At 34.3% G+C, this 26,999-nt stretch overlaps 1 protein-coding gene across 4 annotated transcripts in view; it reads right to left on the bottom strand.

Annotated features, from left to right (window-relative positions):
• Positions 1–10,250: 10,250 nt before the first annotated feature.
• The window catches only part of LOC134846057 (trissin receptor-like), a 104,730-nt gene continuing 87,981 nt past the window's right edge, over positions 10,251–26,999 (bottom strand). For all 4 annotated transcript variants that reach the window (XM_063863240.1, XM_063863237.1, XM_063863238.1 and 1 more), the window contains one exon: positions 10,251–10,566. In XM_063863240.1, coding sequence (XP_063719310.1) covers positions 10,258–10,566 — 309 coding nt within the window. In that variant the 3' untranslated portion in view covers positions 10,251–10,257. The remainder of the gene's footprint in view (positions 10,567–26,999) is intronic.

Raw genomic sequence — 26,999 nt, 5'->3', positions numbered from 1 at the left:
ACAAAATTTTTACTTCCCAAATGCACCAATTTGGATAAAAGTACTATGCAATGACTGTATAGTATGTCAACTAAATAAACCTTACCCAAATCAAAAACAAATAGCACAAAAACAAGATTTTAAAGGACAAAGCTTGTACTTTAACCATCGTATCTCATTTGATACCAAAGGACCAATTTCACCCTCATCCGAAGGAAACTCCTACATTATGGTAATTGTTGACGCATTTACACATTATGTAGCACTTAACCCAGTACCACATTGTAACGCTTATCACGCTTACACAACACTCTATGAACACTGGATAGCAAAATTCGGACTACCAGAAATTTTAGTTACAGACAACGGTACAGAATTCATAAATAATGAAATTATCACACTATGTCATTTATATAACATTAAACACAAACCACGTACATCTCATGCACCTTGGACAAACGGCTTAGTCGAAGGTATGAACCGTTCATTACAAGAATATCTTAGATGTATCATCAACGGAAATGATACAAAATATACCGAATGGTCAGCAGATGTAAAATTATTTCCCTTAGCGTATAATTCACAAATTACGACAACTTTAGGAATGTCACCATACGAAATGGTTTTTAACCAAAAGCCACGCAAACCAATAATGTTTACAGCAAATTCTCATAAAAACGCACAAGGTTATTGTCAACCAAATAAAGACTCAATTTGTTATAACCTACCTTTACATACACACGATGAAGATCATTTTCATCACCCACAAATTCTTAAACTAGCCTCCGGTACACACACCGAATGGATTCTAAATAGAGATAAAAAACACAATGAAATTTATCAAAAAATAACAAAAAAGTTATTACAAAGACAAAACATTAATGAACAAATCAATTCACGTTTTACACCAGCCTCCGAATTAAAAATTGGAACATTTGTTTTAATACCTAATTTTAATACTCAAAAAGGAATTTCTAAAAAATTACAACCCCTTCGAAAAGGACCATACCAAATAATTGCAAGAGCCACTGATGTCACATATAAAATTACCGACTCAAACAAAAAAGAAATCGTTCAACATCGAAACAACCTATTACCTTATTACCCAAAAGAATACGCACTCCGCGAATTAACTCAATTATATTCTTTCACAGGATTAAAAATCATTCAAAATGAACCACATCTGAAAAACACAGAACAAAATGATAACCCCACCGAAAATCAAAACACAAAACCAATCGCCACCAAAAACAATACACAAAACCATAAAGAATCCCCAAAACAAAGAAAAAATAGAAAAATGACCGAACAAATAATACCCCAAGAACAAATCGACAAATCAGAAAATAGAAAAACAACAAGACTCCGAAATCAACCACGTAAAAACTATAAAATATTCATCCCCCAATCTAAAATTTTAAAGAAAGTGGAATTTCAAAAGTAATTTTAACATTATACTTCACAATCTTGAAACCTCCGAAACATTTTTCATTTACATTTTTCAAAATAACATGCTGACAAGTACGCAATAATTCTAGTTCAAAATAGACCAATAGAATTCATCCAATCCGTCACTTTCTCTAACTCAAACTAAGACCAATTAGACGAATCATATAGAACTCCAGGCACATCTATAACTATAACTTTACGACCTCCAAGTCAAAAATAAGCAAACCACTCCAACTTGACAACTAAAACAAATATCACCATAATACCGTACCCCTCCCTTATCTAATAACCCAAAGATCAACAATATTTCCCCAACTCAGACCACGAATACCCCCAAAACAAATTTGTTAACTTAGCCTAAAGTAACAAAATGAACATTTTATTTAGCCTAAAGTATAAAAATCTCAAAAATACCCCAGATCATTTGACAAATGAAAATAAAGACAAAGAAGACCTCCCGATCACCATGAAAATTGCCCCCAACAATTTTTTACAGAACTCAACCCACTTGTCAAAAAACTAATAAATAATCCGACCACACTAGAAAATCGCCTCAAACAGCAAAAAATATTCGACCAAGAGATCATTTCTTAAATGCTCTTCTCTCAATCAGTTACTCAAATACTCATAAATTTTAAACATTTTTTTACAATACTTGAAACCTTTATAATATTTCTTTTTGATATACTTGAATCTTTTCTAATAATCCTAATCATTTTTTGTAACATTTTTTTAATTTTCTACACTATACTCGAACAATTCCTCCAACTTTCCAAAACCCTTGATTACATCCACAGGTACGATTCATATAACTTGTCTAAATGATACGAAAAATTTTCAGTAGAACTGATATTTTTTTATTGTTTGTAATTTTCATAGCACTCTTATCATCCCTCATTTTGACAATATGTAAATGTATAAAGAAAGCAATCTTCACATTTGCCCTAGCAACAATCCTTCTAATTCTTTTTTTGGAAGAATATTATAATAAACATAAACCTTCCCACTAAAGTAACAATTCAAAAATCCATCAAAAATTGCTACCCAACAGTCACAAAGTCAGTCTTCACCGACATCATCCCAAGATAACCAAACACCACCTTCAATTACTCAAAATCCTCAAACATCTACACGAATTTCTTTTCAAGACAATCCATACACTTTTGAAGAACGACATGCTCGTTTATCAGAACCACTAGAACCAGTTCAACGACAAGCACCTCTAAGCGAACCAACATATAACCTATACCCAACACTACCACAAGAACTAAGTAGAATAAGAAATCCTAGTCAAAACCAAAATACAGTCGAAATAAATAGACAAATTATACATCCTCGACGAAACAGAAATTTTCAAACTCCCCGAGTTCATTTTGATATACCTCAATCCCCATCACAAATCACTCCAGAAAATCCCATTGGTATATTACCAGAAACCCCTACGCTTCTTTCACAACGTAGCACCTCAAGCCTACCATCAGATTACTTAGGTTCAACACCAACATCTGAACAAATACGTGAAAATCCCTTTAACCCCCCAAACCAGGCATCACGACTACCATATTGGACAACACATTCATTTACACAAGGTGAATTAAATTTAGTCAATAATCCAATAGATATTTCTACGGATACAACAACATCCTCATCACTACCAGAAACATTATCACTACCATCAACACCATCAATAAGCCAGATTTCACCACCACCTTTTAACTTAAATTTTCCAAATAATCTCGACGCCAGATATCGAGAACAATCATCAATAAATATTCCTTTAAGACTAGATTGGAATACATTTACAGCACCTCCACCATTATTTGGACAACATCAAGAAAGTAACCGCCTTCATAACTGGGCACTTAATAGATTACAATATCGCCAAGATATTCACAACGATATCCGTGATCACAATATTCAAATACTCCAACAAAACAGTTTACAATTAAAGTTTGAAATCACAGTTAAGTTAAATAATATTACTCAACATCCCTACCCATTAAATCCACCAAATATAACAGCTCAATCACTACCACCACCGTTTATAACTACTGAAGTAATATACAAATACGACAGATATACCAAAAACACAATTGGCTACATTACATTTTATAATCCATACTCAGGATTATCATACACATGTATATTCTAAAATTATTAATTTTTCCCCAACTCCTTTTTCTAATAATCTCAAATCAAAACATAAACCCTTCCCCTCGTACAGGACCACAAGATTTATTAGTAACACATTACGATTGTGAAGAAAATGAACAAAAAACACTACATAAATATGCAATAAATCAAGTATCACAATGTGAAACAGAACCACAAGCTATAGAAACCACAGATGTAATAGCAACACTCTATTCAAAAGCCCGAGCAACAACAGTTACAGGTTATAAATTCACAGCAACATTTTCCGAAAAGAAAGTACATTGTTCACAAGTCTCGAACGGAAACAAAAACCGACTTGACCATGAATCATTCTATCAGAGTAATATAGAACGTCTTTTACATCTCAATCCCGACGATTGTAAAAGTGAATTACTTAGACTAAACATCACACAAAATAAAAACTCCGCAAGAAAGTTAGTTAATTTTCAAGTTTTTTCAGACTCTGTACATCAATCACAACTTGAAAGACACCAAGGACATATAAAACTAGACGAAAAATACCCGTATAACGGCGCACACGGACGATTAACCTATGACCTACACGATAAACATTGGATACCACACATTGGTATAAATGACCCATCAAACTGCAAAGCAGACACAAAAAATAAAGGATACCAAAAAATAATGTTTTTCGATTGGAAAATACAACTCGAAAAAATACAACTAACACGAGATTTATCAGATAATACAATGATCTATCAAGGAATCCGATTACCTTGTAAAAATGATCAAGGTTATTGCGACCCTACAACGAGAACACAAGCAACCATTGTTTGGTTCCCCGAAGATACATGTACAACATTTCAAGTAGCAAAAATACACGCTCGTATGATAAAATTTCACGAAAAATATTTTATACAATCAATTCCATATGAACAAGTCCATCCATCACGAAAACTAAGTTCTAATTTTAGAAACATAGACAATATAGAAAATAAATTGACACGTTTTCAAATATATCAAGAAACAGAACTTGCATGTAAATACAGGAATCCACTTCACAGAACACAATACTCTGAAATATTAGTTGAATACGAAAAAGGATTCGACATGACCACTGGAAAAGTAAAAATCGACCCATATGCCACAGGTCATCCTCCAAACGAAGGAACATCCTATATACCAGTTAATTTTGAAAAAAGCAACGGACAACCTGGTGGACATCTAAAACCCCATGACACCAGAAGCACACGCTTACAAGAATTATCACTAATGAATACTACATATTTCGGTAATATCCACTATGATATTCATTTAGATATGAAACTAGATTATACAATTAGCCGAATTTTTCAAGAAATGTCACTCTCCGAATTAGAAACACTACACCAACTATGCGAATTAGAACGAACACAAATATTACAATCACTTGCACTAGCAGTATTAAAAATACCCTATGCAGGATACTTATTATCTGGAAATAGATCAAATTTTTTAGACTATGAAGGAAACATCTTATGGTTTTATACTTGTACTAAAAAAGTATCACCACTATACGTTTTTGAAGATAAACGATGTTATAAAAGAATCCCTATCTTTTATAAGAATAAAGTACATTTCGTGGATACACTTTCACGAAGAACCTATTTCTGGGATACCGCAGTCCCATGTGGATCAGAAAACAGCCACAATGTAGTACAACTAAACCCTGATGAAAATAAATATTATCTTCTCACTCCATATCCCACATTAATGCAATCACTCAAAAAATTTTCACCAGAAAGCATTCGCGCTATTGCTCGAAACCCAAATATAGACTTACAATCAATAGGAATCTATTCAAAATCAGATATTCAACATCACATTAGAACACAACAATTCCAAGAATTATTAACACAAATGGACACTATACAAAGACAATCAATAGACCAAAATTTACGCAAACTTGCAGAAACCGCAGGATTTGCCGATATCTACACGCAAGACTATAGCGGATATTTTAAAGACATTAAAGATTATATATATCTAAACGGTGAAAAATACCGTCCCCAAGATATATCACCAATTAACATTTTTAGCTTTGTTACACTCAAAAATGAGATCCTCGATTTTCTAGGATGGCCCTACTACATCTTAGAAAAATTGACTATTTTATACGCAATGTTTAACTTTATTGGATTTCTTTTCTCACTTTTAAAAGGAATCTACAACACATGTGCTATACACACACAAGTAAACAGACAAGCAAGCGTAGCACGCATACTCTTTGCAGGATTTTTTGGAATCTTTTCTACATCTATAAACAAAATTCTTTTAGACGCACAAATAAAAGAATATAACACAAAAATAGCAACACGACAAAATACATACGACGAAGAACATAACAATGTAGACATAACGCCAACGGCACCACAAATACCACCCCTACCAAATAACCATCCACTATCCCTAGTCCCACGAAATTTTCGAAATTTAGCCATCACACATAATCCAAATTTTCGACTCACCACATCACAAAGTCCCATCCAACATATAATGACACACCAGTCACAAGATCAAAATACTTATGAACAAATTATTGAACAACCCCATACCACCGCTTTTCAGTCTCAAAATAATCATTTTTTTAGCCCACGATGAGCCGCCAACTTGGATCACTACACCGATCAAATTCCCACCCAACCAATCTTACCTCTCCAATCCCAATAATACCACTTTTTGCTTTTCCGCCACCCGATTTTCCATCTAGTAATGTAACATCAGGCATGAATTCCGACACTAATTCACACATCTCAGTTTTATATTCCATCTCACAACTCAATAACCCGAATATTGAAACCCCCGATGAATTTGCCGACTCAGAACCATCCCCATCAAATCATTTTCATAATTCTTCTAATTTTTCTCAACCCCCTTTTCAACCCATATTATCCAATAACCCTGACCCAATCACTTCCACACCCTCTTATGCTTCCCAAGTTACCCCAACCTACTCCTCACTTCATTCTGACCAATCATCTCATTCTCCAGACACCCCCCGAATCTCCCCAGAGCTAGATAATTTTATTACCCTTCAACAACAACCCTACCACCTCCATACCCCAACAATAAACCAAATCTCCTCCACAATAAATTCATCCAACCCCCCTACCCCTACACCCTCTTCAAATTATACTGAATCATTAGCACCATCATCCACATCAACTGAATCTTCACTCAACACTAATAGAGCTTACCGCACTTTTAAAAGAAAGTTCCCCAACCATCCTTTCCCAGCAAAACCAGGAACAGCCCGTGAATACATCAACCACCCCAAGCATACTAACACAAAAGAATTTTTAGCCATCACCTTACCCTCATTTCCACAATACACCTTAAACACCCCCCACGACACTAACGAAACACGCAACTTTGTAGATGAATACGTTTTAATGCCCACTCTCTCTTGGACCTCATATTATCATTTTACTAACCCTCTTTGCTTACCTTTATCTAACACTCACATCGATATAGAGCGAAATACGGACATGCTATATCGACTCACTACACCACTAACCGCTAGACAATTTACTTACGTTGGATATAAAAAATCACTAAAAACACACACTGCACCTAGAGCTAACGAATATACACTCGAATACTATGATCACAACATCATCAGAGCTAACCAAGATCAATTCTTAGACGACGATCGCTTCGCTAATCCACAAATTACCGAGAAATTTTTCATCAAGACACCATATATATTTACACTAAACATCTTCGACCGAAAGTTTGATCACATTATTTCAGAAGCACTAACAGACACACAAGCATACGAAAGTTTTAAAGAACGCTTCCAAATATTTTCACTAACCTTTCATTTCCTTGCACCACACGAAAGAGATTTACACTGCTCACACGATATTATGTTGCGCACTAAACAAACCCACACATATAGTTATTATCGCTTCATCCAAAATCACTTTGACCTACACACACCCTCTAGACAACCACACCATCGTTTTCAATTCATTAATTCCAAATACACTTCACCATTTTTCCTAAATTTCACATATTGCATTAAAGATACTAACCTTCATGGTATTCTTCGCAATTATGATCCCATAACCCAAATGTACATCTTCTGTCCCATCACCAAGACCTTCAACGCCGAAGAATCCCGACCCTTCCTTATCCCGCACGAGTTTGTACAACCTATAGAAATCCCAATTTTAGAATTCATCCACAACACTAAATTCAATCACAAATTATATAATCTAATCCAAAACACACCTTATGAGTTTGCAGTTGGCACTGAAGAACTAACCACTATTAAGGCACTTCAATTGCTTTGGCCACTGCTTCAGACTAAAAATATCATCCGCATCTTAGCTAAACTACTAACAAATTCCGATCTCATCCACGACATCTTCCCCCACGGTTTTTTCCCCGACGACTAACAGGTAAGTATGAATTAAATGAATATTACTAACTAATTACAATATTAAAAACTCACCATTCTTTATCCATGTTTTCTTTAGATTTTTAGCTTTCATCCGACAATCACCTACAAAAACCACAAAAGACAAATAAAAATCGCAAATTTCATCAAACAAATTTCAAAAATTCTATTAATCTCTTACACTTATAAATTTATAAATTTAATACCAATGCAGTAAATTCATTTCTAAACTTTTCCCCACAAGCAGTAAATCTAATTATGATGAAAATTTGTAACTTAAAATTCCCCCATAACTAGCAGTAAATTTCCAAATTCTATGCAGTAAATTAATAAAATGCAAATGCAGTACTAACCTTTTGATATTCTCATTCATTCGCACAGAAATTCTATCCACACTCGCACAGCTCGCCCACGAAGAATTGTTTAAAATAATGAATTTCAGTTTCAAGTTTTCACACTCAACAACTCTAACATATAATAACATGTTTCAAACCTTCCTTTAACCCGGTTGGAAAGGAATTATATACTAAACAAAACTAACCAATGCAGCTTACTAAACACCACAACACAAAGCATAACAGCATGACTAAGAAAAGGAAACCAACGGTACCCAAACCGGATTAACCCAGTTTAAAACTGGATAATTTATTCTTTTGAAGACTATTATAAAGTCTAAGAAAGAAATAATAAAACACAAAAAAGTCGAAAGACAAACCCATACCACGAACAATTTGCTTTTTGGAAAAAGGACATAACCAACAAGACATAAGAAAAACCACAACAAACCCAACATAAAACGTTGTCACATAACAGGACCCCTCACAAAAACCGCATGAAATCATACTCCCACTCCTGGCCTAACCCACCAGGAAGGACGTCCTGAGCATGCTCTATAGCCGGCCTAACCCACCGCGCTACATCCACGCTTTGTGACCACACCTCTATTTTTAATAAGAGCTACTCAAGTGTGAGTAACTCTTCAAAATAACCGAACTAAAACAAAAAGCTTTTGTGAAAACAACTAACTAAAATCATAATTAAAAAATATTAAACTAATAAATGTTTTATAAAATGTAAATTACATTATGCAATACATAGATCAGAATACAACACCAAGGACGAACATCTAAAGACAAAACGACCCCACTACGCTCGAGAGAGAATGGCCAACCACAATCGATATGCCACTCACAATCACAACTCAAAGGATTTAGAGTACGACTTGACTTCGCAGAAAAGGACTTCATTGAACTAGACCAATGACCACCTCGATGTTCAAGTATACGTACAGATCCGAGTAACCAGGCATCCCCTCCACGCACAATCTCCACGCCATTCCCAAATTAGATCAGACACAAAAGAAGTTCTCCACGCAGAACAGAAAAACCTGACATAGCAAACCATTCTGAAATCAGATTTGAGTTTGTTGCAAAGACTTAGTCGTTGTCACTAGAAGACACAACGTCTTATGTCTCTAACTCCAGCTTCCTGGAACTTCTTTAACAAAGAGGAAACAGAAGAAATAAGATGTTCGCCAAACACCAACGTCCATCATCCATCCTTCGAATTGCAGAAGAACTATTCTAAAAAACTCTGTAAAACCCGGATGGGTGGAACCTGATCTAGACTACATTTTATGATTGGATAATTTAGATATTTTACCAATGTAAAGTATTTAATATTAACCAATCATGATCCATCTAACTAACAACCCACTTATTTGTAAGTGCTGAAGTTACTTGTAATTTCAGCACCAGAGAGATTTGAATTTAACTTAGAAATTAGTTGGACTCTCCCGAGCACTTCAGCAGCCGCAATAAACCAGTATACCCTAGATCTATTGAGCCTAGCAGAGACTAGTTAAACAACCTGAGACTAGATAGTATAAGAGTAAGATTAGGATCGGTATTAGACTAAGAAGTTGCACGAATCTATCCGGCCGAAAATAAGATAGCGTGACGAGCAGACGGTGTACCCTATCCGAAATTACTCTATGAGTTAACCAACTCGGTCCTAACTCACAGGAAACATTTTTCACGGGATAGTGCATGTATTTAATGAAACCAAGCAGTTCAAAAAATAACTGTAAAAGTTCGTGATTGTGGAGCTGAAATTAGTTGCTTTACCAATTTGTTGTCTTCCAACTTCGCAAACGAGACAGGCGTCATCGGTCTTTTTTCTTAATTTTGTTCGTGTTTCAAGAGCGGAATCATTGCGTCAAGTATTCAGAGCTAACCCAATCTGGTTTTGAGATTAGCTCTTTAGTTTCAGAGCCTGCTGTCTTCAGCTAGCCGCCTGTGACCATATGGAGTCTGCGAGTACCCGCATTTCTGCAGTGCGGTTTTTGAAGGGCAACTGTCACTGCATGTCTCATTGGTCGATAGGAGGCGGATCGATTCCTGGTCATGTCCGAGACCACTCTCGACTATTTCGCTGCTGACTGCAATTTTATTTGTTGCGGTGACTGTGGTGGCGGCGACGGAGTGACATCTGTTGTCTCGCTGATGCGTTGACAAGGTTCTCGTTTGGGAGGTGGTTCGCAAAGGTGCTGCGACGTTACTGGCTCTTGGCTTCGTCTGAAACGCATTTTAAAATGTTTTTACTTCTTATTATGTAAATGTTTCTGAGATTCACAAGCTGGATCTAGCTATAGTGACTCGTATAAAAATGACTGATCACAAAACTGTTCTACGAGGGTTAAATAGTAAGGTAGTTGATACTAGGCTCTGCTAACAAGTTCTCACTAATGTGCAGTTTATAAGTGTGGTTTCGAACCAACAATCATGTGATTGCTGGGTAGCATCACTACCGCTGCGCCAAAATATGACCATTACCTGAAACCCTATGAACAAGACTATTTTGTTGCAATATATAGAGTAAAAGTAACTGAGCTAGATAAAGTTAAGAGCAGTTTCTAAGTTTAAATAGAATCTTGGGTAGTTAAAGTTTAGATTTTTCAGGTACAATTTTTTATATGCTATACAGTGGTGGATCTAGGATTTTCTCGAGGGGGGGGGAGGACCTTTTTGTCGACTTTTTTTTAGGTCGACCGAACTGATTTTAGGCGATTTATGGAAGCGTTTTTAGGCGATTTATGGAAAATTTTGTCCAAAAAATCGCGTTTTTTCGGCGCGCGCTCCCCCCTCAAAATTAGTATATATTGGCGCCCAAGGCGCCTTTAGACAAATTTTAGAGTCGGTCAGCCAAAAATGGATTTCTTAAAAAGTACTAAAGGGGGACCCTTTGGGTCGGCAGGGGGTCGAATCCCTGAGGGGGGGGGGGCGTCCGCCCCCCCCCCATAAATCCGCTACTGATGCTATTATAGTGAATTAAATATGAAGCTTAACAACAACAATGATTGAAGCTCTATTCACCCCAATAAACTAAAAGCGCTATATTTTTTACGGTTCCATCTACATTTTTGCCGTGATTTAAAAACAATGTAATCCAGGCAGGGGCGGATCTAGGATTTTCTCGAGGGGGCTGGGGGATTGTTTTTTTTGATCGACCAAATTAACTTTCCGAGCTACCCCAAAGAACTTTTAAGACACTGTTTTGGCCTTAAAGGCGTTTTAAGCACTTTTTGGGAAAATTTTGACCAAAAAATCGCGTTTTTTCGGCGAGAGCTCCCACCTCAAAATTAGTATAGATTGGCGCCGAAGGCGCCTTTAGAAGCATTTTATGTTCCGTCACCAAAAATGGATATCCCAAATTAGTACAAAAGGGGGTCCCTCTGGGTCTGCTGGGGGTCGAATACCTGAGAAAAAGGAAAGTGTAATAGGGTAGGTTGATACACCAGCGGGGGTCTGAAACTTTAAAGGAAATGATTCTACTGTTCAAGTTCGCTATCGATACAGTTTTTCGGCCAAAATGGATTTTAAAATATTCAAAACATTAGTTATACGTTCGTAGAATTAAATACCTTCGTCATCTCGCAATTCCTCTCTACATTTACCTCCCTCAATTTAGAAAAAAAACACGTTTCTTATAATTTTTTGCAAACACTACTGGTGGTCGAACATTCTAGTTGCAAATCAATCAGCTATTTGTGAAGTTATATCTGTTTTTTTCTTCATGGATAATTTGTACTCAAATTTATAATTTGTACTCAAATTATAAATTTACTGCTTTCTAATTCTACGAACTGCCGCTTTCTAATTCTACGAATTGCCGCTTTTCTGTCGTCTCACGTACATTACCTGCACTGGCTGTCGTATTTTACTGGAGCCATCTGTGGTTCCAGATGCACCTAACTGTACTCTAGTTGCTTCGGTCAAGCAACATTTCGTAGCCCAGAAAATAAACCAAAAATGAAGCTAACTTTTTTTTCGTTCCCTTTCTTTATCGACCACATTGTTAAGTTATTGAAAGGACTGAAAATTTAACAGTTTAATTAGCGCGTCTAATTTACATTATTGTTGTTCCGACTTTCGATACGAAAGTAACGGAATATTTGTGCTCGGGGTGGGTTTTTTTTTCTTCAGACAAATTTCGACTTTTTAACTAGCCGTTTTTGACGGAATTTTTTTTATATCATTCGAAAGCTATTGTTGTCTTGAGCTTGAATTTGAAAAGATATTTTACCTGTGATAATTTTTCGTAAAGTTATGGGGGTTTAAAGATTGCCATTTTGGCCAATTTGGGACAAATAACGCGCGATATATTTCGCGCTATTAACGCGTAAGCGGAGAGTTAATCCGTCTTAGAAATCGTTCCAAATTGGTTCAAGGAAGCTTATATGCCATAATTGATTTGTTAATAGGCGTAAAATCTATCACTTTGTACTTGATATGACGTGTGGGGGGATGTTTTCACATAAAATCTCAAATTTTTTCAAAAAATTTTTTTATATATTTTTTATTACATTGAAATTTTTCATCTTATTAATGCTCCATAGACCTTAAAAGGCAGTCGGAACTTTCAGAGCTTTGCCCTGATACGAGCAGTCTTGTTGCATTTGAAATAGGCATCTGAAGCTTTAAACCAAAAAAGCAAAATTCATTTTAGCTAGGTATTTAGAAAATTAGACGACAAGCAAACTAGACGATCAGATAATAACGGAATTTAGACAAATTGCGTGCAAATCGGGTGAAAATTGTTTACAGACTTGATTATTTTCTGGCTGACTAAATACTAGTTGTCCAACCACAAATCAATATTAATGTCACAGTTGAAAAATTTACGCATTTCAAAACGCAATTTACTTTTTCGACTTAATGTTTTATAATTAACTTACAGTAACAACAATTTTGATCAGTTCTGCGATCAAATGCGCTTTTCGTTTTCGTGTAACTTCATTCTAATTATTTTTTTGTACCAGTTCTAATTGTCTAAATTCACCAAAAAATATCGTCTAAATTCCGTTTTTTTTACAATAGTCTAATTTATTTGTCGTCTAATTTCCTAAACCCCTAGCTAAAATGGTTATCTACGCTGACATGTGATCGCCGCCAATGGAGTTGACAAAAACTGATCGTATCAGGTTGAAGCCCTAAATGTTGCGACTGCCCTTTAAAGTTCTGTGGAGTCGTGTTTGCCTCATGATTTTTTTTTGATTTTTGTTGTTTTTCTTAGACAGATTGAGTATCCGCTTACGCGTCAATATCACGAAACAAATCGTGTGTTAGTTGTCCCAAAGTGGCCAAACAACTTTACAATTTTTTTAAAATCGTTTTACCTCAAGACAACAATATTTTTCGAATGATTTAAAATATTTGGTCAAAAAATATAAAATAGAAAATGAAAAATTGTCTGAAGGAAAACAACAACCCAAGCACAAATTTTCCATCACTTTCTTCGAAAGTCGGAACAAATACTACAACAATTTTTATTTTTATGGATGCATTGACTTGCAAGGCTGTCTACCTGCCCATGCTGCATTTTGGGGCGAAGCGATTAGAATGCGTTAATTACTTTGACTACGCGTGCTTTTGGAAATTAATTTTCAATTTTTTCAGGGTGCTAAAAATTTCACTTTCAGCTAATTTAAATTTCGGCTAAGTGCACTCTGTTCAAAATTGCAAACTTTAGTAGAGAAAACGTGAAATATCGAATGTTCATTTTACAAATCTTTACATGGGCATGCTAATGAACACAAATGCTAATGGGCCGGGCCCCGTGCGTTGCAACATTGCCGCTATTGCGTTCAAGGCGGCAATTAAAAAATCAAAGAAAAAACACTTCAAGCGCGATTAATAATTGGCTCTCCTGCACATTACTACCCCTCTCTGAAGGTTTGCGTATTAGCATAATGGTTGAGTAGTATGCCGATGTAAAAGAATGCTGTTTACCCGCTCGTTAATTTGATGTTCGTTTTTTCAATTTACAGTTTTGCATAGTGTATACTTCGAGCCAAATTTTGATTAAGAGAAAAAGAAACTTTAGACAAATGATAATCGTCTGATCGAATAAATGATTTGGAGCAAATATTGGGCGCCAATAGGCGCATTTAATTGTCGCTATGCACCCTCTCCCCCAATGAGGGATTATCAATGCAATTGACAGTTTTGTGTTTAACCATTATCAAGACTTCTGGTATTGCAGGACAAAACTCTGAAAGTTCCGACTGCCCCTTAATCCAAATCGAATAGTTTTTTTCGGAAAAGAAATTTTTGAAAAAATGTAGTTTTTGGACAATATCAAAGATCAAGTGCAAAAATTTAGGTCGTATAATATTATCATGACCGACTTGCTAGCCTCAATTTGAATTGAAACAATTTTTTTGAGTGGAATAATTCGCGACGCGTGAAAAAATTCGCGTTCGTTACCAATTCAGGAATAAAGATAAAACCTTCAGAGTGCGATTAAATTAGGCCAAATTGACAATTTTCAAACTCCCAAAATATTGCGATCGGAGTTAAAATAACTTTTTAAATTTCACTTGAGGCATTCGTTATCTTCAATGGGGCCTAAAAATTTTTTGTTATAAACGATTATTTTGATCGCCGATAGTTGACTAAATAAAAACAAAACTCGTTTATAGTCTCGAATAGTTTTTGGTAAATTAAATTTTTGCAAAACTATGAACTTAGGCTGAAAATTTCCAAAATTGAGTAGTGCACTTTCTTTGAGCTGAGTATGGAAATAATAAAACCACATATTCAAGTAATGTTACTGTAAAGATGTGCATACTTGTCTGGTCGCCTGTAGAACAAGAGATCAATCCCCCGCGGGATCAAAGTTTTGCAAAAATAGTCTGAATTTAAAGAAAAATCCCGAGCGTATATATTGCTCATTTTTTCGAAAGTTGGATCAAAAACACACCAAGCATAAACATTACGTTATCTTTGAAAGTCGGAAAAATAAATCAGAAAATATGCGAATGTTCAAGTGAAGCCTAACATAAAGTGGCCAGCTCAAAAGCTCAAAAACAGTCAGGACAGTAGGCAGACACAACTTTCAAATTATGTTGAAGAAAAATTTTCTCAAACCTCATTAACACTTGGATATTTTAAAGTTAATTGTTTTTCATATTTTTTAAATTTAAGCAACAATCAAATTTCTGTTAATTTGTTTTGAAAATAGAATTTTTTAAACCTGCTTTAAAGGCATCTTTCAAAGCATACTAAGTTTGCACGTTTAACCGATCAGGTTTCAGTACTATTCAAATTGTCTGTTGGTTGACGATGATGGCGTCCCTCAAGATGGAGGGGCCGAACCTATTTAAAGTATTTTCAGCCATTGAGAATTGAGTATTCAAAAACCTGAAAAAAGTTGCGAAAATCGCCAAGGAAACAAATAAGTTCAGGCCAATAAAATGAATACTGGCCGATTAAAAAATTAGCAGATTACAGTTAAAAGAAGTTTCAATCAATGCCACATCAAAGACACAAGGGAAAAAAAGTTTCTAACTTTAAGAAGATACTAACTTTAAGAAATTTGATAAGAAAAACCACAAATTTATTGTATCTGCACGGTCTGCGCATGCTACATATTTGATTTTCAGATAAATTTGACTTAGGTTCAGCGCAAAATTCATTCGGCGAAAAGGAACTTTTTCTAATTCTGACGGGTTGAAATCTTTTCATCATTCGGACCCTCCATCATGAGATTAGCACCCATTGACGATTTTAAAAAAAGTTTATAAGGTTTGGCTTGTCAAGCAACATAGAAATGGAGACTTAAACAGGCTAAAGGCTGAGCGTCGTTCTGACATAAAACAACAACACTGCTGCCGCATATCCCTTCTTTATCCCATGATGAATTGAAGTGATTTTTTGTTTAAAATTTTCAAAAAGAGCTAAAATGTAAAAAAGATCAAGACTTACAAAATATTGCTTTTTGGTACCAAACAATTTCCGTCATCAAATCGCGATTTTATCAAACCAAATTTAACTCGTCATCAAACTCGACACTTTAAATTGCGATTTTATATCCATTGTTGCCTTATCAATCATCAGGGGCCTTTTGACTGTTTGAATCTCAAAAATTTTCTGATGTAGGGTTTCAAAAACAAAAAGAAATTTCTTTTTCAGGTCAGCAAAATGATTTTTCGAGCTCACCAAATTACTATCGAGACAAAATTTTCTACCCCGTAGACAAATTTTGGAAAAAACGCCAAAAAAGATATTTTGATTCTTTTTTGGAAGGTTTTGAACAAAAAATTGTTTTTTTTTCTGCGCACACTCCCCCAAAAACTGTGCCTATTTGTGTCGAAGGGTTTTTTCGATAACTTATGGGCACCCAAACACAATGGATGTCAAAAAAAACCAAAAGGAAGACCATTTAGGTGGGAAGGGGATTTTGGTTCAACTGATTCGCAAAAAAAAATCTCGAAAGCTGCAATTTGTGATGATTCAAGGTCTCTTTAGAGTCATTGGAAAATTTTAAAACCAACTTTATGATCCGATAGAAATTTTTTTGGAAAAAATGAGCTTATTCATATACAAACAACGCACAAAAACTGAGTGTCGCTAATTTTTTCTCCTGAAATTTTTCTTTCAACCATCATCTCGTGAAATAAAATGGTTTTCATCTGTGCATTATAACTTACGTTTTTTGATATCAAATAGGATAAAATTGGCCTTAATAATAAGCCATTTTTTGAGCCTGTTATTGATTCCAATTCTGTATTATGTAGATTTACGGTTTTTTTAAAGTGAAAACGAAGAAAAATTGTTAGAAACCATTTTTTTTAAAGTTTCAAAATTGTTTCAGTTACTATTTTTTTTATTTGCCACAAAAATTGTCAAATGATAGCAAAATTATTCGCCATTTCGCATTCATTGGAGCTATTGTGTTCAACAATGGAAAATAATCAGTTTTGTTGCTGAAATATGAACAAAAAATCCTTTTAGTTTTAAAAAAAAATAGTTTTTCATCAATAAATTGCAGCAGATTTTTAAAGTTTTGTAAATTTTTAACTCTTTTTTGTGCATATTTTGTGTCAAATGAGCAACCATAAAACACCTATATTTTTTCCGGCGCGAACAAATGCATCTCTTTTGAACAACTTCGACCAAGCGAGATATGTTTTGACCGGCATGACCAAAAACTTCGACCAAATACGACTGAACCATATATGTTTCGACCAAGTTCGACCACGGAATAAAATTCGAATAAGTTCGAACTAGGAAAAACGTTTGGACCGAATGCGACCCGGGAGGAGGTCCTAGACTCATGCCCAGACTTTCGCGACAAATTATTGGCTTGTGCAGACTTTCGTGACCGAATTTTGGCATGTCCAGACTTTCACGACCGAAGGTTAACAGTTCCAGACTTTAAAACCACAATGATCCGTCGCAACTTTCGTGATCGAAGCGGAAATTGCGCGACCAAAACCTTGCGACCAATACTTGGAATGACCAGGGATTCACGACCAAGACTTGCCATTTCCAGGACTTTCGCGACCAAAAAACTCAGCCGTGACTTTCTCGATCAAAGCGGGGACGGCGCGATCAAAGCTGAGACGGCGCGAGGTGTTCGACTTTTGTTCGACCGACTCGAACAAGAATAGCTATTTTTCGACCGACTTGATCCAAACTAGCTATGATTCAACCGACTCGACTGAAGATAAAATTTCAGTTTCTTGTATTCTATTTTTAAAACTATTGTTTTATTCAGGCTGTACACCACCATAGCCAGGTGTTGGTTTCATTGTTTTTGTGTGGCATCAAAAAAGGCTTTTTAAAGTTTTTAGAGGACATAGTTGCTCTGAAAACGCCATAATTAACTAGTTTTTTTTCATCAAAAATGAAGTACACGCCAAAATAAATCGTGCAAATTGTAAAAAGAATTTCAATAAGTTGTTATTTTAGCGTTTGCTTAAAGGTGAGTAAAAACTGCGTCCGTAATTAATTGATACGATAATTTTATGAATTGACGATTGTTGTTTGGTTGTTTTTCGTTGTTGACTGAATAATTGATTAACAAATGTGTTTTTCTAGCTAAATACATGTTAAACACTTGTAAAGTTCTGTCTCTTTTTTATTATGCTTCTGTTTACAGTTTCCAAGCAAAAAAACTCGACAAAAATTTCTTAGCTGAAATTTTATTTCGATTATACTTTTCATCTTTCAGTTTGACTATAGGCCTCGCGTGACAATAGATTTTTGGTCGAATTTTGGCATTTAGTTTGAACCAGGTTGACTCTATATTTCGACCCAGCTCGGCCTAATGTTTCGACACAGTTCGACTTAATGTTTCGACACAGTTCGACTTAATGTTTCGACACAGTTCGATTTGTGTTTGAACTCAGTTCGACCACAGGCCCTGCGCGACTTCTATGGATTTTAACAATGAAATCTGTTTCAATTACTTCAGTAGAAAGATAAAGTCAAAACCTCGATCCGATAAACGTTTGATCTGAGTCTGCTAGAAAACTGGTCTGCTAAAAAATCGGTCTGCTGAAAACCCTATCACCTAAAAAATGAGTACATCCGAAAACATTGCACCAGTCGAAATTATGGTCATATTTTGCAGCAATCAAAGAAATGCCATATCTTTTGCAGCTCACTAGTAAATTACCTGTAAGATAAGACTTTACAGAGGGTTTCGATTGCGTTTAGTTTTTCTATCACAGAGCATCATCATCTCAAAATTGTCGACGTTACTTTTTTTTTGCTGGAGGAAACATTGCTAGCTTTTTCCGTTACCTTTGAAAAGGAAAAACTGAAAAAAGGCGCTGATAAAACTAAAATTGAACCAAATCTGATAGTTAAAAAGCATCTGGAGTGTTCGTATCGCGTCTGGTCCGCCAAGATAAACTAACAAGAGGTAAAGGTATCAAGTCAACATAAGTCAACATAATCAGGAAACGACAGAAGATCAGTGTTGACTTGTCATTGAAACAAAAAATCAACTCAAAAAAAAAATTAAGTTCAAAAAGTTTATCAGAGAGATTGAGAATGGCAGCACATCTGGGAAGAGGAAAAAGATCCAACCACTTTTAGTTTTTCAAATGCTCGAAAATTGGATTACCCGTTTTGACAAGAAATTGTTTTGATACAAAAAATATAGCACAAAAAATATTTTGAATCGAATTAAAATTGATTTAGTTTGGTTTGATACAAAAAAGAAGCTTAAGCAAGACTTCTCGCGAAGTCTTGAATGTTTTGATTGCACTTTAAAGCCACTTTCAAAGTTTTTTTGGAAGAAAAGTTGACCAAATAACAAAAAAAAATTGTGTTAAAAAAGGGATGTGTTTTATCGTAATAACACGACCAAATGATTTATCTCAATTTAATTTGAAACGGAGTTTTCCGCTACATACGCGTATTATAAGAAATAGATTGCAATATATTGCGCGTTAATGATCCCAAATTTGCAAAATTAGCCACTTTCAAACCCCCATAACTTTACAAAATCTAATCACAGGTGAAACGTTATTTAAAACTTGAGCTCAAAAATCAATATATTTCCGATGGTAGCAAAAAAATTCCGCCAAAAAAGCTTAGTTAAGAAGCCGAAATTTGACAGATTAACAAAATCAACCCAAGCATATATATTCCGCACTTTGTTCGAAATCGGAACAAAATTCATTTTTAAACGATTATAAAGCGTATTAAATCCAATTTTTCGCGTTTTTTTTTTAATTTTTCATACGGGTTTTGATAACAATAAAATTGATATAAATCAATTTTTTTTCAGTTTTTGTATATTCATTTTATACATATTATTTTCATATTTTTTAGACTGTCAAGCTAGAGAGAGAAGTGGAAATATAATTATAACGTATACTTTTCAATTGGTTTTTGTTTTGATGTTTGGCCTGAAAATATACTATGAGTTCAGCTCACATGAAAATTTTCGGCACCAAGAACGAAATTTTTTAATTTGAATTTTGAATTATATGTCATTGCCTAACAAAATTTAGCATATAAAATTGATAATGAAAATGACAATTGAAGAAATTTTGCATAGGTTTACTTTTCTTTCCGACAGGAACCTTTAGATTTGCCCAATTTAAAAGGTAATCCCGTAAACGCAATATTTTGGTGCGGGAAGGAACTGATCGCAACTATTTCCTGTAATCCCGGAGACTTGCTTTTACGATTATTGTATTCACTAAATTGATTTGCATGACTTAATCTGCAGAAAAAAAATTAAAAATTGTTGAAATTTCTATGAAGTTTACCACTCTAATGGTTTTGTTCAAATTGAAAAAAGCTGTCATAGGCAACCCGCTCCCCCTAAAATTATATGCAATCACTTCAGAAATTGATTTGGCTGCAACAGCAAAAGTTGATTTACTCGTTTAAAAACTCAATTTTAACTTACAAAACTTGAAAAATGACCTAAAACTAATATCTTTTAAAAATATAGTGTCATGAGCTCATACAATAGCAATTATTGCATTTTTCCTGATTCAAAAGAATATAGAAAATGTTGTCTAAAAAGAAGTTATCAAAAGCGTCAATCTTGAGTTGTTAGTAAAAAGTTGAAATTTGTCTGGAGACAAAACCAAACAACCACAATTATTCCGACACTTCCTTCGAAAGTCGGAACAAAAAAGAATAACCAAATGATACAGAAAAAAATTATGCCCTGAAAAATTATTTATAATTTTAATAATTAAATAAATTTAATATAAAAAAAACATGAACTAAACCGTTTTTTGATTTTTAAATTTAGCTTTTTTCTCTAAATCAGTCTAACAATGAAAAACACTCGGACCGGTTTTCTTGACATTGAGAATTAATTGAGAAGCATATACTTTCAGAAATCGAATGAAAAATGAAATATTTTTTAAATAATAGATTTGAAATACCTGTATTTCCATATAGCACTGAAAACCCAGCCTCGAACTATTTTAGAAAGGTTTTGCGATTAGAAATAGAAATCAACTTAAGATGACTTTGTCATGCGAGTTTCAATAGTTGAAGTTTTTCAAATGACGTTTAGAGTGGCTTGACACCCTAGCGTCAGCTCCTTTTCGATACTTTAGCAACCAGTCAGCAAAATTCAGAGATGAATCAGTGAAGTGTGTTCAAAAAATGATACTGAAACTGCGTTTACATGCAATTTTAATTGTTAGTACAGTGCCGATTTAAATTATCTGGACAAAACGAACAAAACTTGAACTTTCAACCTTTCTAGAACTTTGTTATGATGTGTAAGAGGCTCCTTATGATATAACTTTCTTATCTATTGACAAGATATTTTCAGTGTAATTCTTGATTAATTAAAAAAAGCCAAAATGATCCATTTTTGGGGTAAAATTTTGGCAGAAAAAATTGAACCATCTTAATTCTGGTGAAATTCCAAGCAATTTTTGTTCTTTTCTTTTTTTGTCTAATCATAACCCAATTTCAGAAAAACGTGTTTGAAATTTCAAAAATTTTTCGTTTTGTCCGGTTAATTTAAATCAGCGCTCCTATGCCGTCATATTTCAACTTTTCCATAAAATTGTAGTCTTGTATTCATCATATTGTATAAATTTGCATGTAGATTCATGAGTGGAGCTTTAGTTTGATCTATTATATCTTGCAAGAATAGAAAACTTCAAAAAAACGAGCAAATTTGTTCTATTTCCCCGGAAAAACTGATCTGGGAAGGCTTTGACACAAAGGTTTATTATAGCACATAGTTTTGTATTTTGGGTCAAAGCTAAGGAAAATCGTCTAATAATTATACACTAGGAAGCTGCGCTTGTTTTTTGTTTCACTTATTTCTGTTCGGAGAATTGTTAAAAGAAGACGATTTTTCAGGGCTTTTTTAGTTGTCATGCTAGTAGGGCAGCGAAAAGTAAGCAAGGAAATGGAACTTAAGGGATCCCCGTGGATGATATTGTACTGCCTGCCCCAACACAGCGTCAGGTTCCGCCCACTTTCGACCGATCTACTTAATTTGTGATTGCAATCGATTGTCTTTGTTTCATTCAGAACTAATTGCGACCGGAAATAAAAATATCGAAAACAAAAATGAGAAATTTTTAGAAGCGAAGCCCAAAATAGAAAACAAAAGTTAATTGATCGTGAAAATTTGGAACTATATAACATCTTCCCACTAAAAAGATCTTTGATTAATTGCTTTTTTTTGTTTTCCTGAAAAACACAATTCAGAGCCTAGAGCATTCTTACAAATTTTGAACCAAATCAAAATATTGAGAAATTAGTAGGGTTCAACAGCAGTCAACAACGCCCAATAAGTTATTGAGACAAAAAATTCAATGCAAAATCGCCAAAAAGGTTATAATTTGTACTTTATCGTACTTTCCATGCACATTTGCAAAAATATTATGATTATTGTTCTTTCGGATCTACTTATTTCAGAAATAATTTTGCGAATTTTTCACCGATCAAAGTTGGCGAATTTTTGGCCGATCAGATTGCAGCAAAACTCAATTTTAAATACAACTCTACTGGTGCTAGTTTACTGATTTTATTTATAGGGGGGCCATTCTTTAGTAGATACCAAGGGGATGTCGTTTGCTAAGTAGATCTTATGAAAACAAACTAGAAATAAGGTACTAGGGATTCTAACAGACCGGGTTTTTAGTAGACTAATCTTTTAACAGACTCAGAACAAAAAGTAAGTCCAAAAGCTAACTTCAAATGCCGCATTGGTGATTGGCGACAGCTTGCTCCGCTGCGCTGACATGCGAAAGAGTAATATTTTGAGCGTAAATCTGTTTTTTTTTGCCGCTAATTTAGACTATTTTGTTTTTGAAACTGACAGTTGTGCTGACAAATTAAAATATAATTGTCCTAAATAGGGTATAGGGCTTTTTGGCCCAAGAATGGGAGTATCCTTACGCGTGCCAATCAATGGTGTTATTGTGCGCCTAAATTTGTTTGCTTTTACAATCATTTAGTCTATTCTGTTTTTGAACTTGACAGTTTTGCTGACAAATCGTGAGATAATTGTATTAAATTGGGAAGCTTGAATCAAGAGTGAGCAAGCTTTTACGTCTGTCAATCAATTACACGTCAGTTGTAATACACTGGGTCTATTAAAAGACTCACTTTTCAATTTTTATGCTGAAAAATTGGTCCCCTAGAGAAAAGGAGTAATCGAAGGTTAAAAAGTATCAGCAAGATACATCATTTGGAAAAAGACAAAAGTGGGTGGAATGATGTATTGTGGATGACAAAAGTGGGTGTAATGAAAAAGACATAAGTATGCAACAACCAATTTCAAACTTCATTGCGTCAATAGAAAACATTTCAATATCAAATTAAATAAATAGACTTGCAAAAGTTTAGATGGAATTATCAAAAAATTTATCTGTCACTTCCAACACGGCATTTCTTTTGAAAGCAGATATGACACCTAATTTCGAAACATGAAGAACACAAATCGAATCAAGTTATAAACGAAGTGGTTTTACAAAAACGCTATCAAAATATATGAAGGCTTGCTTTTAGAGCGTTAAGAGAACATTCTCGAAACAAAATGTTAATTATCATCTAGGTATATGAATTTCAGGAGATTAAATTTGCTATTGACACACCAACTATTCTCAATGAAACGAATCGTAAACATATGGAACAACTAATGGAACAACACTGTTGCATGTTTTCAGAATATGCTGAAAGCTTGGACTTCATTTCCTGTAAAAATATGAAATTTTAGTGGAAAACAATTGATTTAATGGATTTTTCCGAAAATGTAGCAAAGTAAATGAGTGAAATTTTTAGACACTAAAAACTCATGATGTTTTCAATGTAGTATTTGAGGTAATACATGGTCGCATAACAAAAATGTAACAGATAAAAATCTGAAATTACAGTTGGGAAAAAGTCAGCAAGTATTAGAAGCAAAAACAAGCTTTAACAGAGAGAAAATTTTTTCTTGAAACTAAAAAAAAATCATATTGAAGCTTTATTTTTTTTTCAAATACTTACTCTAATTTGCCGTAATTCGATAGGCTAGAAATCCAACTCATCTCATTAACTTAAAAATATAGCCTCCCCCTGCTCTCTTTTAAAGGGATAGACAATGTTAAGTAGATCCAATTGATTTAGCAACCTAAGAAAACACTTGATCAGTCTCAGTATAAACAGTTGCTAATTTAGGGTAACTTTGTGTGATGGTCACCGAAAAAGCTAATTTATACCCATTCCTGGCAACATTTCCATGAACTTGAATTGTTAAAAGTGCATGAAACAATGGCTTTTCTTTATGTTACTTTGTGCAAATAGCCCTAGAATTTTCATTATTTTTAAAATTTTAATTTGATTTTGAAAAAATGTATTTTCAAAATCGAACGAAAACAAAACTTTTGAACAAAATCAAACATCAAGTGTGAAAGACAAGTAAGTAAAAAACTTTTACGAATGATTAGTTTGCCTCAACTCAATTCGGAATTGTTTTCTAGTGTGGGATAAACCCTCAAAACTTGATGAAAAGCTTCATTTCGATCATTAAAAAATGACTAAATGAAAAAAAAACACACCAAGCGCCAATATATTCCTCATTTCTTTTTAAAAATTTTATAATTTAAGCGAGTGCTTTTTTCAGAATTGCTATACAGCAGCTAAGTTCTACAAAAAAAATTTATTGTGGAAAAATTGTCTCAAAGTACAAATTTGGCCAGTAATCCTAAGAGTAAGCATTGCAAAAATAAATTTACTCAATTTAGAAGGAAGTTGAGCCTTTTATGCGGGGTTGAGCGCAGAAAAACTAGAATAAAGCGCGCATTTGTTGGACAAATTTGGCTGTTATTTTTTAACCAATTTTCCAATTGTTTGATAATAATACTGCTCATATAACAGGGCGCTGCTCAAAAGATTCCGACTGCACATTAAATCCAATTAAAATGTTTAGTTTTTTAGTTTGAAAACTTGAAGAAATAATCAAACAAAATTTTGTTTTCAATTTTACGTTTAATTTATTACCCCGCACGCTTATTTGAACTACAAAAGCATGTATTTGACGTCTGCCCTTGAGAGCCTAGAAAATCGTCCCAAGCATAAATTTTCCATTTTTTTGCCAATTTTTTGCTGAGTTTACGGTCAAGAAAAGGTATTTAAAAAAAAAAAAACAAGAGTGTCTGAACTGCCTTGTATCGTTTATCACCATGTAGAAAAATTTGACAACGTGTGACCGCAGAAGAAATCACTCACGACAATTTGTATTTTTGATTCTTTTTTGCAATTATTTGAATTGATTTCATGTTCGCTCCATAATTTCAACCTTAAAGGCACCAGCATGAGCCAAACAAATACAACTGAACTGAAAAGCATGATCCAAAAGACTGAAGAAATTAAATTAAATCGGCGTTCTAAAACAGTATTGATTTAAGTTATCTGGACAAAACGCAAAGCGCCTAAAAACGTGAAATTCAAAACGCGTTTTTCTCGAAGGGTTGACTTTGGATTAAAAAAAAGAAAAAAAAACTTGCTTAGAATTTTAGCAGAATTATTATGAAGCAATTTTTGTTCTATGAAATACGCTACGTATTTTTACCTTAAGAATTAGTCATTTTTTGGTTTTTTGTCAATCTGAAAATAAGTCAAAACTAGCAGGTCAGTCTCTGATAAGGTTATATCAAACGAAGTTTATCATTATGTAGCCGAACAAAAATTAAGAAGCCTGCAACTTCCAAAACCTTGTATCAATTTTGCTCTTATTTGAGTTTTTGGGATTTGTAGGAAAATCATTTTTATACAGTCTTGACAGTAATCGACTCGGTAGTTTTGAGTAATTCTTGATTAACTAAAAAACCAAAAACTATCTGTATTTGAGGCAAAACTTTGGGACCGATTTCCGCAAAACAAATTGCACTATTTTTTTTGCTAAAACTTTAAGCAAGTTTTGTGTTCAAATGTTTTCACCTAATGTTAACCCAATTTGTGAAAAATAGTTGTGATTTTCTAGTGAATTTCTTGTGTTCTTGAGGGGGGGGGGGGGTTGAGATGTGATTTTCAACAAATTTTTGAAAAATTTGTCAACTTTTTTTAAAGTCAACCAAACTGATTTTCCGAGCACACCCAGAACACAATAAAGACCCCCTTTTTGACCAAAAAATGTTGCGCAGCAGGCAAATTTTCGAAAAACCGGTCCAAAAAGCTGTTTTTTTGGCTCTTTCCGGACTTTTTTGGCCAAAAAAAATCAATTTTTTAGCGTGCACTCTTCCGAAATTAGTGTATATTGGCCCCGAAGTTGCCTACAGAACAATTTTATGGTTGGTCGGCCTAAAATGGATGGCATAAAATAATACTTTTGGTTGGCCAGAGGGTCAAATCCGCCCCGGTATCTACTCAATCAAACATGAACCAGGCAATATTGCTCGTATCAGGTCAAAACCCTGATTGTTTTGATTGATCTATGTTTGTGAGGTAGTTTTATCAAGTTAATTAAAGAATAATTGTGTAAACTTTAAATTGAATTTGAAAACTTTGAAATAATTCATTTCAGATGTTTTTGAAAATCCCTCTCCTCCGGCGTGTTAGGTAAAAAACAACAAAATGATGCATTTAGTGTTTAGTGACGTATTGCTAAGTCCAAATAGCTTCTGAATCAGTTTGAAAAATCATCTACTTGCCTGTCCCTCGCTAATAGCACAAAATATATCGCGCCTTTTGGCCAAATTAGCTATGTTCACACCAACAATTTTTTTTTTCAG

Source organism: Symsagittifera roscoffensis, chromosome 5 (genome assembly GCF_963678635.1).
Source record: "Symsagittifera roscoffensis chromosome 5, txSymRosc1.1, whole genome shotgun sequence".
Lineage (NCBI taxonomy): Eukaryota > Metazoa > Xenacoelomorpha > Acoela > Convolutidae > Symsagittifera > Symsagittifera roscoffensis.
This window is presented reverse-complemented; position numbering and strand designations above follow the sequence as displayed.